This window comes from Monodon monoceros, unplaced genomic scaffold, assembly GCF_005190385.1.
Source record: "Monodon monoceros isolate NGI ecotype Baffin Bay Population unplaced genomic scaffold, NGI_Narwhal_1 Super_Scaffold_4, whole genome shotgun sequence".
NCBI lineage: Eukaryota > Metazoa > Chordata > Mammalia > Artiodactyla > Monodontidae > Monodon > Monodon monoceros.
Window position 1 is genome coordinate 7,243,172 of NW_021703781.1, and position 21,142 is coordinate 7,264,313.

Here is a 21,142-nt window from a genome sequence, read left to right on the forward strand (position 1 = left end):
CCAGGGTCCATAAAATTAGCTTCATGATCTGTTGATGGGAAACAGCCAGAGTCTGAAGCACATTGACCAGTCCTGGGGAAGAAAGCAAATACACTTCTAACTGCTCTGAGCATGAAGCCAAAGTGACTGTTAGTTACAACACATCACCTTTCTCCCTACCCTTCGAATCTATGTCTTTTTTTGTGGGGGGGTAGGGGGAGTGGGGTTTGCTTGTTTGTTTTTGTCTCTTTCTCTCACACCCATAGGTTAAAGCTTCCTTGCTTTCTGGATGTAATCTTTTGTTGTGAACAGAGAGGAATCGCAGGATGGAGAAATATTAGAATGTTAGAAAACCTGGAGTTTGATTTTTTGTAACGACTTAACTTGCTATCATTGAGATTTTCATTATAGTAAATGGGAATAGACTATCAAAAATTTGTGTGCTGGAAGGTCATTGCAGAGAAAAAACTTTATGCCCACAATATTCATTCTTTTCCTGTTAAAGTGGAAAATCAAAGGAACCGTGAGAGAAATTATGCTAATAAATAGAAGATTTTTGTTCTATTATATTAAAGGGAAAAACAACCAAGTGACTTAATAAGGGACTAACCTTGGCACTTCAGAAATGTATTCACCTTCAACAACCATTAATTGAGGACTTCCTAGGTGTCAGAAATTGTGCTTCTGTTTCACACTCTGTGGTGAAGGAACAGATGCGTTCCCTGGCATTGGAAGCTTCCAGTCTGTTGCAGAGATGGGCTGAGATCCTTGACTATGTCAGGTCCACGATCTTCATAGATACATTAGCCAGTGAAGGTCTAAAACACCTGTTAGGATCCATGTTCACCATTTTCCCCAACATTATAAACCCATCCTTGGGAGAAATCAGGGTAGAATATAGGTGGATATACAATGACATTTTTATCACAAAACAAAAAAGGCTAAACCAGCCTAAATATTAGTATATGTTCAGAACCTAAAGATAATAATTTTTCCCTTAGTATTATTGCATATGTTATGGATAGATATTTATATGTAATTTGGGGGGTTAAGCATTCACAGACTTATCAGTCTTAAAATACTTTAATACCCAGAGAGGATAAAAACTATTATTCTAATGGATATACCTGTTGGCCTAGACTGCAGCATGTGACTCAGTGTGTGCTGAAGTCAATGAAAATTGTGTGGCAAGTAAATGTCTGTCTGTAAGCCTGAAACAGCACTTTCTGAGAGAGTTTCAATTTTATTATTTAAAAATTTTTTTAATTAAAGTATAATTGATTTACAATATTATATTAGTTTCAGGTGTACAACATAGTAATTCAGTATTGTCATAGGTTATACTCTATTTAAAGTTATTATAAAATATTGGCTGTATTCCCTGTGCTGTACAATATAACCTTGTATCTTATTTATTTATACATAATAGCTTATATCTCTTCATTCCCTACCCCTGTCTTGCCCCTCCCCCCTTCCCTCTCCCCACTGGTATCCACTAGTTTGTTTTCTGTAACTGTGGGTCTGTTTCTGTTTTGTTATATTTGTTCATTTGTTTTATCTTTTAGATTCCACATATAGTGATCATGTACAGTATTTGTATTTCTCTGTCGGACTTATTTCACTAAGGATAATGCCCTCCAGTTCTACCCATTCTGTTGCAAATGGCAACATTTCATTCTTTTTTATGAATGAGTAGTATTCTGTTGTGTGTCTATCTATAGAAAGATATAGATAGATAGATAGATAGAAAGATAGATAGAAAGATATATCTATGGATAGATATAGAAAGATAGACACACACACCACATCTTTATCCATTCTTTTGTTGATGGACACTTAGGGTGCTATATCTAGGCAATTCTGCTGTGAACATTTGGGTACACATATGTTTTTGAATTCGTGTTTCTGTTTTCTTTGGATATATACCCAGGAGTGGAATTGCTGAATCATAGAGTGGTTCTATTATTAAAGAGGTCTAACTTTATATAATTAACAGAAAATTATTTTAGACTTGGATTCCCATTCTTCCAGTTTTCTAGATAGAATTAGAACATTGATTTCACAAAGTTATTCTTTGTTCCTTTATTTTTCTGCCTGTAGTTGATTCATGCTGCTAAGGGAGAAGCCATCAGAATCAGGTCTATTTTGAGATCCCTGATTCCACTGGGAGATTTGGTGGGAGTAATCAGCATTGCTTTTCAGATGCCAACAATAGCCAAAGGTAAGGTGAATTTCCATTCTTTGTAATTCAGTAGGACGTGGATGGTGTGATGTTTTCAATAAGATCATCAGTACCCACGGTTTCTTTCCCTGCAACATAGTTACACTACCTAAGTTTCTTTTAAAAAATGAACTACATCTGTATCATTCTTCTAGATTCCACACTTATGTGTTAATATACAATATTTGTTTTTCTCTTTCCGACTTCACTCTGTACGACAGACTCTAGATCCAGCCACATCTCTACAAATGACCCAATTTCATTCCTTTTTATGGCTGAGTAATATTCCACTGTATATATGTTAACACATATATGTGAAATCTAGAAAAATGATACAGATGAACCAATTTGCAGGGCAGGAATAGAGATGCAGATGTAGAAAACGGATGTGTGAACATAGAGGGATGAATTGGGAGATTAGGATTGACATATATACACTACCATGTGTAAAAAAGATAGCTAGTGGGAACCTGCTGTATAGCACGGGGAGCTCAGCTTGGTGCTCTGTGGTGACCTAGAGCGGTGGGTTGGAGGGGTGGTGTGAGGGAGGTCCAAGAGGGAGGGAATATATGTATACATATAGGTGATTCACTTCAAGAGGGAGGGAATATATGTATACATATAGGTGATTCACTTCATCATACAGCAGAAACTAACACAACATTGTAAAGCAACTATACCCCAATTAAAAAAATATATTTTTTATAAAATATTTTCTACGTACATTGTTTTTAACCAGCTGTTTCCAAAGAGATTTTAAGTCTTCTTCAGGTGACATTTCAGTTTCCAGAAAAGGGAAATAAGCATCTCAACTGTTTTATCTAATGTCTCTCCTAGAGTTCTTTGGTCCCCTGTTCTTCTCTTTCTTGACAGCAACACCTTAATTCACTCTTTTTGATAGTTTTCGTGGTCACTTTCTTATAATACTTTTTTTCTAAAACAGTGGTCATAGGTTTTGACTTAGTGATTTAAAAATTGCCAGTGTGTTGAAAGAAGTGCTCTTTTCAAGACTGAGGAGAACATTTTGGAAAGATTTGTTTCTCCCCATTTTAACTCAACGTTTATTGTTCTTTTACAACATGCCATTTTTGGTTTAGAACTGCTTGTGATTAATTTTCCAATGTTAACTCTAAAGCATGTAAAATAAAGTCAACAGACTCTCCATATAAACGCCCAGAAGCTGTGATTCCTTACAGCCCTGCTTGCGTTAGGTTGGGACGAGGTGGGAGGGCCCAGCTCAGGAAGGATGGAGTGAGGAGCTGATGCTTTACTGTGGAGGTGGTGATAGGGCCCCGATTCTCCCCCATGCTGAGTCCCTGCACTAGCCCAGACTACAACAGAAATGGCACATGGCCTGGGCCCAAGGCCTAATTCCCTGTTGGTAATTCACTCTCCACCTCCCATAAAAAGATTTAAGCAGTTACTGAAGGCACCTAAAAGATATGTTAGGTCCCAAATTATACTTTATTCTCCCTTTTTCCAATGGAAGTTTTGCTCTGTTTTCCAGACTTGATTGGATATTGTTACACATATCATTTTTATACAAACTTCTGATTTTAGAACGAAAACACATTTAGATACGAAGTACACATGATGACCCTTTTCTTTCATGAATTATGCCCAGAGAAGATTAGCTGTCAGTACCTCAAGTCTAGAATGAGGGGACCACTGTGTAATGGCAAGCGGTCTACCCTACTTGCCGGCGGCCGTATTGTTAGGAAGTAAAGTTTCGTGTTTGCTAACTTTACGCACCCACATCTTCAGGTGACACAAACAGCCATGATAACTGAATACGCATTCTAAATTTAGGGAAAGCTGGACCTTAAAAATTGTCCCCTAGCTTTTTGTCTTGCCCATTTTAGGCAGTTTCTTTTTCTTGTGTATAAACAGACTCTCCTCATTTACCTTCTTCTCACCTTACTTCTAACTCGCATTCATTTACTTAATTAAATATCTTGTCTTTCCCCTACGTTCTGAGCCACAAAATTGATACTCTCAGGAAAAAAGATAAGAATAATACCGGTGACACATGGATTAGGGAATAAAAAAATGCTAGCCTTTATGGTTAAAATCAGTAATAACAAAGAACCAAAAACAAGGACTGTACGAGTGTCCAGATGTCCCTTTCAGAATTGCCCCAAAAGTCTCAATATACCTCCTTTTCTTCCAGTTATCTGTCTTTACTAGCCTTTAAGATTTTCCAAGTTAGTTTCTTTCCTGTCCTATTTACTTGAGTTATAGTAATGTTATGACTTTTTTGTAATAAATATGCAGTATATTGTCTACCTTAGGATTTAAAGGATTTTTTGTGAACTATCACAGTCACAATGAAAGCTAATTTTTAAAACACCATCTACGGTTATTGTTAAATTGATGCTTTTTTTTAAAATCTTCTTTCTTTTTATGGAGAATGTAGACAGAAACTTGTATGTTTTTATTTTGCTGTGGTATGCATTAAATCAACTTTTAAAACTTAAACCATCAATATTTCTTCTTAGGTTTCGATGACAGGTCAGTTGGTTCTTTAAGCATCACCAGCTATTGCTGATAATTCCTATTATATGTTCTGTATTTAGTATGTGAAGTTTGTCTCTAAACATTAGTACCCTGCCCCTCAGTATTAGCTAAGGCCTTTCTCATACATTTTTTTCCTAGGCCATGTGTTTTATTTTTAATTTTTATTTTATATTGGAGTATAGTTGATTTATAATGTTGTGTTAGTTTCAGGTGTACAGCAAAGTGAATCAGTTATACATATACATATAGCTATTCTTTTTGAGATTCTTTTCCCATATAGGCCATTACAGAGTATTGAGTAGAGTTCCCTGTGCTATACAGTAGGTCCTTGTTGATTATCTATTTTATATATAGTAGTGTGTATATGTCAGTCCCAACCTCCTAATTTATCCCTCCCCCCACCCACCTTTCCCCTTTGGTAACCATAAGTTTGTTTTCTAAGTCTGTGAGTCTGTTTTCTGTTTTGTAAATAAGTTCATTTGTATCATTTTTTAGAATCCACATATAAGTGATATCATACGATATTTGTCTTTGACTCACTTCACTTAGTATGATCATCTCTAGATGTATCCATGTTGCTGCAAATGGCATTGTTTCATTCTTTTTTATGGCTGACTAATATTCCATTGTATATATGTACCACATCTTTATCCATTCCTCTGTTGATGGACATTTAGGTTGCTTCCATGTCTTGGCTATTGTAAATAGTGCTGCAATGAACACAGGGGTGCATGTATCCTTTCGAATTATGGTTTTCTCAGGGTCTATGCCCAGTAGTGGCATTGCTGGATCATATGGTAGTTCTATTTTTAGTTTTTTAAGGAACCTCTATACTGTTCTCCATAGTGGCTGCACCAATTTACATTCCCACCAACAGTGTAGCAGGGTTCCCTTTTCTCCACACCCTCTCCAGCATTTGTTGTTTCTAGACTTTTTGCTGAGGGCCATTCTGATGGGTCTCATACATTTTTATTATAATTATCCTAGAGCTAGAGGGTAGCCCAAAAGGATAATGAAAGAAGGAGGAGTTTAGAAAAATTAAGGGGCAAGTGTCTAATCTCAAAGGTAGCTATTCTTTTCCCGCAGCTCTTGGTCCAGACAGGTTTGGGCAGGTTGTGTGAGGCAGTCATTGTAGGTGGATGAATAATGCAGCCAGCACAGGGTAAAGCCAGTGCAGCTGGCCCGCCTTGTGCCAGTTCATTTTCCAGGAGTCTGAGAGGAGGCAGTTCATCAGCTGTACTGTCCCCAGTGTGTCTGAGGAGACGGAGAGCATGAAGCAGCAGCCCATCCATGAGTCTTCATTCCCAGGCAGCTGGAGTTGCAGCATTCCTTAAAATGAATGTCCACCTGAATGAGTGTTTCAAAAACAAATCTTATTTCAAGATCAATGAGTTGCTTATCATTTCCTTAGGCACAGCTTTCTGTTAGAAGAATAGAATCCTATAAATTACCTATAATGTGATTTTTTAGGAGAATGGAACTGGAGTTTCATGTAGATTTTTAATCAAAAATTAGAGCATGCTGATTTAACGTAAGGATTAAATTACCTCGGGTTGGATTTTAAATCCATTTTTACTTAGTTTAAATCTAACTTTGCCAATGACTAGATGTGCAATTTTGGACAAGTTATTTAACTTCCCTAAAAGTCGCTTTTTATCTTGTGCTAAAGGAAGATAATAATACCACCTTCATAGTGCACGTGTGAAAATTGTATGAAAGTGTGTCTGGAACATTCCTAACATAATACCTGACAACAGCACAAATGACAAGCACTGTTATTCTTATTATTTTAATTACAGGAAGGAAGGGATTAGGTGTATTAGTTATTATTAATTATAAGGAATGGAAGTGATTTCGTATTAGTCTTCAGTCTAATTTCCTTTAAAACATTGTTATTTGTTCATTTTCATGATTCAGATATCAAATTCATTCATCGACTGTGAATGAAAACAAAAACGTTGTGACTGTATTCTTTCAGGATGGGTATGGTCATGTATCATCTTTCCCTGGGTCCTTCTTTCTCCAACATTGCATCAGTAATAAAGATTCTGTGATAGTATTTGCAGAGTCTTATAGTGTGTGGTCAGCAGCAATGTGGCATAATTATCACATGGTCAAACAGAAAACAAGTTTGTTCTCCAGTATTTTCAATGGGCACATAATTCCCTATTCTTCATATCAGTGATCTCCTCTATGAATCTACAGAGTTATACTAAGGAATTCACTCCTCTGTATAGGCATCAAGCCTTGATTGTTGATAGAGAAAATAACATGTCTCTCAAATATGTTTTAAATGTTATTAAATGCTATTATGATTAATGAAACATCTTTCATTTGAAAGTCAGTCTGGTTCCTGGAGTTTTGTTCATTATCCTGTAATTGTCTAAGCCATAAATATGTAAATGATGTAAAGGTACCATGTTTATCACATAGGGTACATGAACTTTATTAATGTTTTATTAAGTTTTCAAGAGGTTCTTGTATTGAAAAGAATGCAAACCTTGCTTTACATTTTAGCTTTATGATATTTACTCTTAGTTTTACAGTTTGGATTTTGGGTGCCATTTTGTTTCCTTCTCAGTATCTGGCATAATGCTATGTCCTAATCTTATACACAGTTAACAGATGGATGCCCAATAACATTTAAATGACCATGGATTTACACTGCACTGCCATATTGCCTCAGCTAAGTCCCAGCCTTTGCTTGAGGGTAGTAGAGGAACAGAAAACCATTCACCGGATAACTTTATTTAAAACACGAGAAGGCTGGAAAGTAGCCATTTGTAATCTATTTCATTAACAACGATGTGTCACCTTCTCTTTTTTAGATGGGAATGTGGTGGAGCCTGACATGTCTGCGGGGTTTTGCCCAGATCACAAGGCAGCCATGGTTTTGTTCCTTGACAGGGTCTATGGAATTGAGGTTCAAGATTTCCTCCTCCATCTTCTCGAGGTTGGCTTTCTGCCAGATCTGCGGGCTGCTGCTTCTTTAGATACGGTAATGATCTGAACAAATGACTTCTGCAACTTTTTCTTTCATAGATATATTCATTCATTCATTGTCACCAAATGGTTATTGAGTGCCTATTATATTTTTAGGCAAGCATAGGGTAAACAGAAAGCAAAACAGACTATATCCTCAAGGAACTCACTGAATAGTGGAGAAAACGGACAACCTGAAGAGTAAGATAAGAATTCTGATCAGGTGCAATGGAAGACAATAGAAAGTTGATATAACCCTCATTTGGGAGGTCACAGTGGCTCCTGTTCACTTCGAAGTCAACATAAATAATTATGCATCTCAACAAAAGCAGTTAAAGTATTGAGCAGGTTTAGTGGACATTGTTGAGTCATGCCAATCACAGTATCATCCCGGTGCCTTCATTTATTAACGTACATACAGCCTCAAATCTGTCCTTTGAATCCAGTGGCCAGTATTGAGAATCAGCCATTATCAGTGTAAGTGTTCTGCTATTTGAAACATTGTAAAATAAGCTGAAACTCTAAATGTTATTCTAGTAGCTATAATAATACCTTTTTTTATTCTCAATTAAATGAGTCTTCGATACCAGAGGAAATCAGATCTTGCGTTGTCAGTAGTGAAAGCTGTGAGAGGAGAATCACAAAAATGAAACTGAATTTTTTTGTTCTTTTTTGGTTGTGTTCATGTGAAATTCTGAACCTAAGTAGTATAGTTGATAACGTGGTAGGACAATCAGCCTTTAGTTATTGATGCTGGTGGACATGAACAGAAATATAATTAATACTCATACATAGAATTCAGAAAGAATTTATGTATTTGAGATCTACTGTGAGAATAAACTCCTTTCTCTTACCTGTCCTAGTAAAGGGAAGCACGCACATTCTTTGATATCATTAGTGTCTTTATCTTTCATCCATCCTACCCTTGATATTTTATTTTATTAAAAAAATTTTTTTAATTTTTTAAATTTATTTATTTTTGGCCGCGTTGGGTCTTCGTTGTGGTGCGCGGGTTTCACATTGTGGTGTCTTTTGTTGCAGAGCACAGGCTACAGGCTCAGGGGCTTCACTAGTTGTGGTGCACAGGCTTAGTTGCTCTGCAGAATGTGGGATCTTCCGGGACCAGGGCTCGAACCCGTTTTCCCCTGCATTGGCAGGCGTATTCTTAACCACTGCGCCACCAGGGAAGCCCCCAATATTTTATTTTAGAACATAAACCTCTGGGGCTTTTTGAAGAGATAGATATTACTTCATTCATTTTTGTCTATTTATGAGCAATTGAAAATTGATTGTCTTTAGTGATAAAAAAGCATATGAACCACAGGTAAATCTATAACAGAGGAATCAGTTTCCGTATTATGTACTTTTGTCGTTTTCTAGGTAATGAAAGTACACGTCAACTTGTGGATCCCTTTGAAAATTGTCTCCTGCCCAACACAAATGACTGTCTCCTCTCCAATTCCTTTCTAGGCTGCTTTGAGCGCTACAGACATGGCCCTGGCCCTCAATCGGTACCTTTGCACGGCCGTGTTGCCTTTGTTAACAAGATGTGCTCCTCTTTTTGCTGGCACTGAGCACCATGCTTCCCTCATTGACTCATTACTTCACACCGTGTACAGACTTTCTAAGGGCTGCTCACTTACCAAAGCTCAACGAGATTCCATAGAAGTGTGTTTACTCTCCATTTGTGGGTAAGTGGGCAATGAAGTCTATACCAAGTTTCTTCTTCTTTAAGAAAGAGAATTTAGTCTCTGGCCCTTGACAAATTGTTTTGAACGTTGTCAACAATTTCTGGACCATAAAATTCATTCATTTTATGTGCTGGGGTATGAGTCTTACCAGAGTGCCCTTGCTCCTGATCAAGTTCAGGAGTGTTCCTCCAAGACTCTCTCGGTATCTAGCCATTGGATACAGTGTTGGACCAACGATGCTATTCTGGATGTTGGCGTGTGAGCTGTCGCCGGCCACGTTAGTGTAATATTAATAGATTCTCCCCTTTTCACTGTGTGATGGTTTTAACTCCTCTTCCAGAAGAGAAGAGAAAACAGAGACTTATTAAAGATAAAAAATATATGTAGTATAATATTAAAGTATGACCTATTGTGACAGTGATGAAGACAGACTATTTCCTCCAGCCTGGAAAGCCGCTTCCTATAGATAGAAGTGTTTAAAGGTCTTACTCTGAAAACCAGAAGCATATCTTCTCCTTTTGAGGTTCTGACAGTCAAAGTGACAATTTCTCAGGCCTCTAGCTAGGGTAATGGTTTCTTTCTGATGGACAGGAGCTCTTAGAGGTGAAAGCTTGCAGCCTGCCCAGTACATTGGTAAAGGAAAGGTTTTCACTCATAGTGGAACGAGTGTATGGGTGTAGGAGCCAGATGGGACTGAGGGAGGTTAAAAAAAAGAAAAAAAAAAAAAAGATTAGTTCATAATCTAATTTTAGTTCCCTGACCCCAAAATTCTGTGAAATGGAATCAAAATATCTATCTCACTGACTTTTTCTAAATATTAAATGAGATGAAGCACTCAGGATTGCCGACACAGTAAATGGTCACTGTGTGTTAGTTTTCTTTCCCTTTCTCCTCTGGCAAAATTTCGATCTCAGTCTTTTTCTCTTCCTCTTGTTCCTACACTCCCTCCCTGCTTCTGATCTAGTCATTGAAGACCCTTCCCACTCACTGGAGTGAGGGAAGAAGCATTTACTAAATTAGTAGCAACAGTGGGGTCTGCAGTTGTGAGTGGTAGCAAGGGAAAGAGCAGAAGAGGAACATCTCCTGTAGCAAATAAGGGTTGGTCTTCAGATCAGCGAGCTAGAGATGAGTTGGAAATGTAGCTTTTTACAAAAGTATGTAACTATTGGTTAATCTTTGGATTAGGAACACCTAAAATTAACATCATCTGAAGAGAGGTGTAGGTACAGTTTCTTGGCATGTATAATGTAGTCTAATGAATTATTCTACTTAGTTTAGACATTATTAAATGTTCATTATTAAAATTAGCTTTGTTCCACCAGCCAGTTGAGACCTTCTATGATGCAGCACTTACTCAGAAGATTAGTATTTGATGTCCCATTATTAAATGAACATGCAAAGATGCCTCTTAAGGTAAGTACAGGAAGTGTTTGTAGTTATTTGATTACTGGGTCCTCTGACTTTGTTTCCTGTTACAATATGTATATATCTCAGATACATCATGTTTGATCTTTGATGCTGGAAAATTTCTTCCAGGTATTGAAATGGGCATGTAAGTTATAGCTATGTGTACCTCAACCTAAAATAAACAAGTAATAAAAGACCAGAGAAATCCTAAGATTGGTTTACTGTAAATCAATGGAAGTAGAAATCAATGGAAGGAAAATGGGCCACAAGAAAAAGATGAGGCAAGATACTCTTAGGCTGGAAAACACAGTAATAGGCCTGGCCTAAAGTATTAGCAACCTCAAGGCATAAAGAATAGGTTTGAAAAACAGCATTTTCTAAGTTGGTAATCAAATGACAGTTTCCAAATATCATTTCATAAGGATCAAATATAATCTTTATGTATACACAGTTACAGTTTGTCACAGAGTGAAGTCCCTGACATTTTTGCTTCCCAGCTTTATTATTCTGCTCGTGAAAGATCAAGTCTCATTCTGTCTTATTGACTTGGGAATATTTTCCTGTCATGTAATATACCAATCCTGGCTCACGATTTTAAGGTATTAGGTGTGTACCAATGTGTGATCTAGTGGCATGGTCTGTGCATGGAGGTCATTGTCCTGTAGTGGACTTTTTATAGGTGACCACTCTGCTCTACCACCTGGTAAGCATCATTTCTTCCTCACGGCCACCCAGTAATTGTGGCATGAAAAGAGGTTTAAGATAAAAATAAGCTGCTATTGTTTTCAGCTGCTCTTACACTAAGCACACCTAGATACTTAACGTAAACAATCTTTCTCTACGAAAAGTGATTTTGGTTTAATCAATCTAGAGAAATTGATGCATTATGTAGAGTAAGTTATATCCTTGCTGAAAATCCTGTTTTTTTTTTTTTACAGTTTTTATCATTTGCTTGTCATGCAAAATTTTCTTGATACAAATGAGCTGGAAAATACCTGAAAAAAGATACAGTATCACTTTATGTGGTAAAACCCTTTTGCATTATAGATATTTGCCTGTTACTCTAAGCAGATTAGATCTCAATATTTCATCATTTGAGATTCCTAAATTGTGTGTGTGTGTGTGTGTGTGTGTGTGTGTGTGTGTGTGTGTGATTCGTAACTGTGAGGGAGACCAAACGAGAAGAAATATTTATACAGTAAGAGACCTAGTTAGCTTTAATAAGCGTAACGCTCAATTTATTTTCCTCCTTAGCTATAGGAAAGAGGGTCCAAAAATTTACAGTTTATTCAAAAAATAATTTTATTTTAATTATTATTAATAATAATTTTATTAATTTGGCAAATAGTTGTGAATATTTTTCAGTTTATATACCCAGAATAAATGATCCAAAGAGCTACTGAATAATTGAAAAATTCCATCCGTGTCTTTGAACTTCTAGTTTAGTCCCACAAAATATTTGTAGGTTAAAAACTTAAGAAGCAACGTAGACCCTCAGGAAGAAAATAAATTACATCCAAAACCACAAAGAGCTACAGATAAAGAAATTAAGAAAGTAGGGCAGTTTGGGGAGTTTACTTAGAGATGTGCGTTCTGAAGCAAATCGTAAAGTGTAACGACTCAGAGTAGGTAGAGAAGAAGCACGAATATTCAGAGGTATTGTCCCTTGAGAATGCACATTTTAGGTGCTGTATCCTCTGGGCCAGTGTGACATCAATCCCTCTGTTACATGCATGGATTCCACGGGATAACAAGTCATAAAATTGTAAGTAAATGATAGCAGCTAAAGTAGAACTCAGGGGTACACAGATAACCAAACAACCTCCTAAAGAATTCTGTTCAAGATAATTTGTGAAATTGTTCATTTGGTCTTCATCCTGTGCTCAGCGTTAAATATAAGGAGACATCCTATATAAGATCTTAGTATTCTCCAAAAGAATTCATATGGGATCGAGAAGTTCCATATCAGTTGGCCTTATTACGTGGCATTGGCATTAGAATGCCATGTGGGAGGAAATGGAAAATATATACCATGTGTCTTTAGCTCAGTGCTCTTAGAATTGTTTTCCCACCTAGCTGCTGACAAATCATTATGAAAGATGCTGGAAATACTACTGCCTGCCTGGAGGGTGGGGAAACTTTGGAGCTGCCTCAGAAGAAGAACTTCATTTATCAAGAAAGTTGTTCTGGGGCATTTTTGATGCCCTGTCTCAAAAGGTAATTGTGGTTTTATTTGTATAATAAAGCAACTGAAAAGCCATAGGATCTTGGTAAGATAGTATTCCTAGTGGAATAGTGGAATGCTGTCTTTGCTCATCAAGACTTGACATAGTTTTATTTTTTCTCTTCATTTATAACAAATGTTGAGAATGCAATTTATATTAACTTTTCATAGTCATGATGGTAACATGTCCCTTGTGATCATAACATTTTCTGACTTTAAAACGGCTGAGCATTTTAGGAAATTATGCACATGGGTTGATCAGTTTCTGGTGCATTTGGACTTCTTTGGACTCAAACCCTCCCTAGTCAGTCACCTCCCCAATCTTATAAAGCCTGAAGAAATCCTGTCAAATATAAAATATTAAATCTCATAAAATTATAATATTCCAGTGGCCTTACTGACTTTTCCCACTTTGCTGCTATGGAGATTTAAGTACTCAGTGCTTTATGTATGTGACATTCCCTTATAGTTGCCATATTTATAATGAATAGTTCATATACTTTCAGAAGACTGGAGTGTATTATTTCAGAGAAAATCAGAACAACATGCTTCGTATGCTTATGCTTAAATTATTAATCAAAATCAGTTTGAATTCCCAAAGAGGCATTATCAGATGACTGGAATAGTATAACCAAGAGTTTACTGCATAATAAGGGAAGTTTATCTGTGATTACATTTGGTAGCTACAACTCAATGCTTTTTCTTGCTGAATTGCCTTGGGTAAACCCGGAGCCTTTTTGAAATAATATGTAGAAGGTATTTTGAGAAGAATTTACAGCTTTAATTTAAAATTGAACATTTAAAGTGAGCTAACTTTTAAAATGGATAAACAACAATGTCCTACTGTATAGCCCAGGGAACTGTATTCAATCTCCTGGGATAAAGCAAAATGGAAAAGAATATTTTTTAAAAGAAGAATGTCTAGATGTATATAACTGAGTCACTTTGCTGTACAGCAGAGATTAATACAACATTATAAATCAACTACACTTGAATTAAATTTTTTTTTAATAATAAAAGAATTATTATTTTTGATTTTTTAAAAAATCTACAAATACAAATTTAACTAATTATGTAATTAATATACAAATACCTCTCCCCAGAAATTTTGATTATGCATATCTCCTATAGAATTTCTTTCTCAGTTCAGAATTTTATTTTTCATACCTTTGTAATGCAATATAGACCAGTTAAAATTCCTTACTCTCTGGAATGTTATACTTTGGGTATTTTTCATGTCTAGTCTTTATAATGTGGTGCAGCAATAGTCCTCATTGACTGAAATTATGTTTATGTTGTAAAGACATGTTATACATGTAGAATATTCAGGTTCACTTCATTTCCCATTATTGGAGAATAAACGTTTAGAGAAGCAAAGATTTTATTCCTTTTATGCTGCAACTGCAGTGCAAAGCTTCAGTCATCTCATCTTATGGGATGTCAGGCTATAGTTTCCATTTTCTAGAGAAAGAATCCTTTGGGGAGTTGAGCCAGCCCAAGGTAATTCAGATTTTCTCTTACAGCATCGTGTCAGCTGCAATGATCATGTTGACAGCTTTTGCTCAATAGTAATGGAGTATTTATTTTTTGGTCCTCCATCTCTTCCCAGAAATATGAACAAGAACTTTTCAAACTGGCACTGCCTTGCCTGAGTGCAGTTGCGGGAGCTTTGCCTCCAGACTACATGGAGTCAAATTATGTCAGTATGATGGAAAAACAGTCATCAATGGATTCTGAAGGGAACTTTAACCCACAACCTGTTGATACCTCAAAGTATGGACTCTTTCTATTGCAGCAGATTTTTATTGTAAATGATGTGTGAAGTCTGAAATTGAATAAGGTACTAAAGTGAACTTTCTCTCATCCATGCCCCCCTTGAATTGGTATCCTTTTACTAGGGGTCCCTCTACTTGATGAAATGATAGTAGTAATAATAATGGTTCTACAAATATCAGAAGTAGATAAGATGTACCTTCTAAGAGATATACTCTTAATATCGTCAGGATTCTCTGTAAATAACCACATGGCAATATCTATAATAATGAGAATCAAGAAAGTATATCAGTTATATTTTTTAGTTGAAATTCTACCCTAAATGTTTATTAATAATTGAAGCCAACTTCTGTGCAGAGTCTTTGATTCGGGGTGCTCCCAGCATGCAGTGCAAAGCTCTTTCTGTGAGCTACGGGGCATCACTTCATCATCACTGCATCTCAGCCAGGCCTAGGGTTAGCAGCTTATGTTCAGCCTCAGAAAGCACAGCGTGAGAGTGAAGGGAATATCAAATGAGAATATTTCTGGAAAATTTAGCATGGATTGAGAATGCGGTGTGACAACCTTAACCACAGATAATACATTACTTATCATTATGAAAGCTCTTCCATGTACCTACTTGCGTAAATTGCTCTACAGATAGGATGTTTGGGTACGTCAGGTGTCTCAGCATTTTTGTTGTTGTTACTGTCTTTAAGTAGGACCATGGTTTTCCATTTGCAAGGAGGCTGCTCTTCATGCCACATTATCTTACCCATTCCGTGGTGACTCAGCAAGATCAGTATTAGCAAGGTAGTCACTTGGTAGTTACCATCCACAGCATCTGAATTTGCTTGGGAGTTCAACTTTCAGGTCTCTGGGTGGCCCCTCAGCTGGTTTAGCTTCCATAACCAGATCCCAATTTCAAGCCAGGTGGTATGCCATTAGTTTGATAATGCCTTAAATTTGCATGTTTGGTATTTGATAACAGTCCTGTGAGAAAAGACTCTACCCCCCCAGTATTTGGCTTATGTGATTGGTCCTTTGTATCTCTTCTAAAGTAAGTAAACCAAAATACCACATGTTCACATTCCTTCTTGGGTAAGTTTGTGGTTTGTTAACATACAATGTAATCTAGGATTTTAAAATAACATTAGAACAATGTTATGGCTTTGGTGTTGATTAATTAAATCCAATTAATGAATAAGTGTTGGGCATGTATATTAATTTACCTTGGCTAGCCCCTTTGGGGACCTCTTAACAGACTAGGTTTGCGTAGTGATATCAATAATTTCTACATCTTTGTGATTTTTTAACATATTGTTTTTTAAGTATGTGAATATCATAAAGTTCAATTACTAACTGATAACATTGCTAGAAAAGAACAGTAAACCATCTCATTATACTAGGTTTTACTTATAATTCTATTCTCAAAGTTAATTGCATTAGTAAGTTATGTTTTCCATTCATAGGTATATTTGATAGTCCCAAGTCTCACATTTACCATCAGACTTGGTTTTCAATTGCATGGACTCCATGTCTGTTCGAGGGATTAAATATTTATTTAAGCATGAAAGAAATCAAGAAGAAATGTTATCAAAACCATAAAGCATGAATTGGTTAATTACTTTTCCCTATAGTTCATATTAGTAACATCTAGAATTTATATATAGACCATTAACATTTAAAATTATTAACATATAACTAGTTGTATACAATTAACTTAAAATTAATTTTAGTACATTTGAAATGGAACAGGTCAGATTTCAGCGGTCTTTTACCCATTTATAGTTGTTGCCTAAGAGACTTAAGTCAAAAGGAGGAATAACTTCAAAGAACGTATGTGGGAGAAAAGTATGTCTTTAAGCTTGTTGAATTTAACTATATCTTCATTCAGGTTTAAAGAAAAAATTGGTGTTATCTGTTGTCCTCTTCTTTGAATACATTTTAATTATTTTTATTTATACTATGTATAATTTCTATTGTATATAACTTACATTAAGACATAAAGTGTGACTCATTATAAGATGAGTGGGTGGAACCTTATCTGCTTGACTTTTCTTATATTGTTCCTACCATATGGAAAAGTAGTACCTTGTTAAACCAATTTTTTAACAGTTATGCATCGAATGGGGTATAAGCAGTCATAAGCTGTGAGTAAATTATTAATATGATTCCCTGTAAGTGCTGAAAATTAAACCTTTTTTCTTTATTTTTCTCATAGTATTACAATTCCTGAGAAGTTGGAATACTTCATTAACAAATACGCAGAACATTCCCATGACAAGTGGTCAATGGACAAGGTAAAAGTCAGAATATCACATTCTAATTCAGTACTGAACGTACCTAATGAATGATCATGGCTCAGATACTTCTGACCATGACAATTTTCTACTTTCAAGTGAGAGCTTTAGATTAGGAAAGAACATTTAATTATGATTTGCTGACATAATATTTAGTCTAATAAACTACTTAGTTCTGCCACTGATGTACATATAATGCACATAAGAATATTTGTGTTCATAAAAAGCACAGTGTTAAAAATTCAAAAAATCTATTAATTAAATATAGTTTCTAAACATACATTTTTGTGAGAGTAAAAAGTAGTAATAAGATGCAAAATATTATATGTAGGATGGATAAACAACAGGTCCTATTGTATAGCACAGGGAACTATATTCAATATCCTGTGATAAACCATAATGGAAAAGAATCTGAAAAAAAAAATATATATATATATGTATAACTGAATCACTCTGCTGTACAGCAGAAATTAACACAACTGTACTTCAAAAAAAATTTTTTTTAAACTATCATTAGGGTCTTCAGTAAGAAATAGTGGCTGTAGGTCCAGACATCTTTTAAGGGAACTTTAGCTTTATGTATAATTTTATATTAGATCAAATCTTAAAAATTATTAATCAGAATTTAGTGGTTATTTACACCTTCTGCTCTTCTGTTGTATTTCTTATCTCTCAGTAGATCTGCAGTTCACTTACGAGGCAAGATGGCATGTTTTATTTGCATTGTCAAGAAAAGATAACTTGAATGAGATAACTAAAGCAGTTGCAATCTGTGATATAAGTCCTATATATATATTATGAGATTTTTCTGGAGGAAAAATGTGGTCACATTTAAGTTAAGCCTACTTAAACTTAGAGAAGATGGTTAAAATAGGGTTGTCAGAGAAATTAAGTTGAGATGAAGCAGGAATTTAAAATAAGCATGTACCGATTTGGCGAAGTGAAAATCAAAGAGCGAAGGTTCCAAGGGTTGCTTGTGTTACGTGGCAACTCAGTATCACCCTATTAAACTATTTTTCTTTTTTTAAAATTAATTTATTTTTATTTATTTATTTTTGGCTGCGTTGGGTCTTCATTGCTGCATGCGGGCTTCTCATTGCAGTGGCTTCTCTTGTTGCGGAGCACGGGTTCTAGACGCGCAGGCTTCAGTAGTTGTGGCTCGCTGGCTCTAGAGCGCAGGTTCAGTAGTTGTGGCGCACGGGCTTTGTTGCTCTGTGGCATGTGGGATCTTCCCGGACCAGGGCTCAAACCCGTGTCCCCTGCATTGGCAGGCGGGTTCTTCACCACTGCGCCACCAGGGAAGCCCCACCCTATTAAACTTGATACTAAGTTTCAATCTTTGCCTCGGCCAACCGGTCCCTGCTTCCAAGAAACCCCCTTTTTGTTTTGTTAAGCGTATGGCTCTTTCTTTGTTCAGTAACTTAATCGATTTACTAGGTAAGTCAGTAAGAGTGAAGTATCTGTCCTCTATAAAGACTGAGCTGGTGGGGTGGTGATGGAGAGGAGATTTACAGGAAGGCAGTCCTGAGCTATTTCAGCCTAGTTACCCGGATCCCATAGACATACATGAAATGATATAGGGAAACAGTGAATGTACCAAATTATATGGGCAAAATCACGTGGAACAAGTGTGTTGAGAGGTCATTGGACAAAGGAGTGGGCAAAACAAGTAGCATTATTCAGGGAGGCTTCCAAATAAGCCAGCTGCTCCAGTTTTCCTGTTTAAAATGAGTGTTTCACACTTATTCGTCTCACAGGTTGGGGTCCCAAGATGGACCAAAATGAGTATCATAGGGGTCGTGCAGCCTTTAGCCTCCTCCTAACGGAGGGCTATTGACATAATCACAGACCTGTCTAAGGAAGACTGGATGCATTTAATCTCTGGATAGAAAGATTTGTTCCAAGTGGTTACTCAAAATAATATTGACTATGATGAAATTCTTTATATTGACTTATGCTGGATAAAGTTCAAACCTTAATCCTTATCTTGGTTCATTTTAGATTTACTTTATCAAGTACACACTTAAACACATGTACACCTACACTCTAAAATTAAAGCATGTAAAACAATTTTGATTTTATTTTTAGTTGGCAAATGGATGGATTTATGGAGAAATATATTCAGACTCGTCTAAAGTTCAACCATTAATGAAGCCATATAAACTATTATCTGAAAAGGTGACTTGTTTATTCTTTAAGTTTATATGGTTTTAATTTGGGGGGGGGAAGTTTTTTTTCTTCATTATGTAAATTTCTTATTAACACGTCTATTTTATATACACTATTTTTACCTTTTCTCAAAGGTCCCATTTTTTATGTATTGTTTTTTTCTCTGTAGTACCATTTCCTGTCAGTATTTAATTGGTTATTCTCTTCTCTACTTAATACTTTTCTGTTTCTTTTTTATTTTTATTCCTCTCCTGTATTTTTAAGAACTTTAGAAAATATTCGTTTCATTCTTAAGAGTTTTTTGATAAGGGATAATGAAGTAATATATTGTAATATGCTTATTATTTATGTTTTCATATATTTTACTTCTTTGAGGGGAAAGCAGTATCTTGAAAAGTGAAGTGAAAAGGATTTTCTAGGGTGGTGCTTGCACAGGAAGTTACTTCTCTGCTTCAGGAGAAGCAGATAAACGGCTTCAAGCACATGGCATATAATCTGGCACTTCTTCCTAACTGTGTTTCTCCTTTCTAGTTTCTGTCTGAAGTATCAGAATCTGGGAAACTAAAGGAAATTAGCCTCATGCTATATAATAAGATAGGATCCCTCTTAGCAGCATTAGTCAAACGAGGTCTCAGCTCACACTCTGCTCTTCAGAATTTGTACTCTCCTTTTTTATTTTTAAATAAACAATGCTAATCAAAAAATTTTAGGGGAAGACAGAGTATTTCAGAACAAAGCATTAAATATTTTAAATTTTTGTTTAGGTTCATAATACCCCACCCTTTTCTGATTTTTTCCTAGGAAAAAGAAATTTATCGCTGGCCAATCAAAGAATCTTTAAAAACTATGCTGGCCTGGGGGTGGAGAATTGAAAGGACACGGGAGGGAGACAGCATGGCCCTTTATAACCGGACTCGTCGTATTTCCCAGACAAGCCAGGTAAGAATCACAGTGATGAATCCACTGTTTATGTTATTTTAAAATAATTTGAATATTTCATTTAATTACTGTGTTTTCCAAAACAACTAACTTGAAAGTTCTGAAGACTAACATAAAGTTCAGAAGGGGAAAAACTCTGTTCCTTTTAATTTAAGTGAGTTTGGGTCTTGGTTAAAGTACTGGAGTTTATGTATCAGGTTGTGCTTCTGACAGTATATGAAGGAGTACTCGATGATAAAGTCTTAAAGTTATGCTATTGAAGGATGTAAAATACGTTCCTTTATCCTCAAAAAGGTTGTCTACAGAGCTTTTGTCTCCTTACCAGTAAGAACTGAAGGTTGGTTCTTAGGAGCTAGAGGGGTGGTCAGATAGTAGTGATCCAGATCTAAAACCCCCACGTATGCTCCATACAAGTGGGCTTGAGCACCTGTCCACGTGCGAAGGGAAGATATGAACCAGACAGGCAGCGCAGGGATCGAAGAGCACGCCGCTAGTGGATCAGGTCAAGGGTCAACTTAACAAGGCTTGGCTGTGGGGCTTCTGCGTTCAAGATGGCAGAATAAGGACAGCCTTGACCTTGAGAACCTAGGGTTCAAGGAGGGGACCAGATACCACCTGGCCCTTTCATTTCTCCTGGGAGCTAAACCTGTCGTCGTCCCTTGCCAGACTGCTTGGGCCACTGCCTTTGGTTTAACCAAACTATTGTGTTTATTATTGCCGTTTATACAGATGACATTTTTGAAAAAAAGAAAATGAAGGTACTCAAAGCGTGTGCTTCCCATGCTTCATACTTGAAATATAGTACTGTTAAATAGATTAAGTTCTGATTCGGGCATGTTTTACATCATATTCTCTTAAGTACCCTGGAGATAGAAGCTGTAAAAACATATGTTACCTTGTTACCATGTATGCGCACAGTTCTAACTCAATCACATTTTGTTTTAACCTGTTTGAACAA

The 21,142-nt window shown here is 36.3% G+C and overlaps 1 protein-coding gene across 1 annotated transcript in view; it reads left to right on the forward strand.

The window, feature by feature from the left end:
* The window catches only part of RYR2 (ryanodine receptor 2), a 721,906-nt gene that overhangs the window by 517,658 nt on the left and 183,106 nt on the right, over positions 1-21,142 (forward strand). Inside the window, exons 46-54 of the mRNA XM_029245584.1 lie at positions 2,080-2,200; positions 7,546-7,715; positions 9,170-9,390; positions 10,713-10,803; positions 12,874-13,014; positions 14,631-14,794; positions 16,998-17,076; positions 19,165-19,254; positions 20,047-20,184. Coding sequence (XP_029101417.1) covers positions 2,080-2,200; positions 7,546-7,715; positions 9,170-9,390; positions 10,713-10,803; positions 12,874-13,014; positions 14,631-14,794; positions 16,998-17,076; positions 19,165-19,254; positions 20,047-20,184 — 1,215 coding nt within the window. The remainder of the gene's footprint in view (positions 1-2,079; positions 2,201-7,545; positions 7,716-9,169; positions 9,391-10,712; positions 10,804-12,873; positions 13,015-14,630; positions 14,795-16,997; positions 17,077-19,164; positions 19,255-20,046; positions 20,185-21,142) is intronic.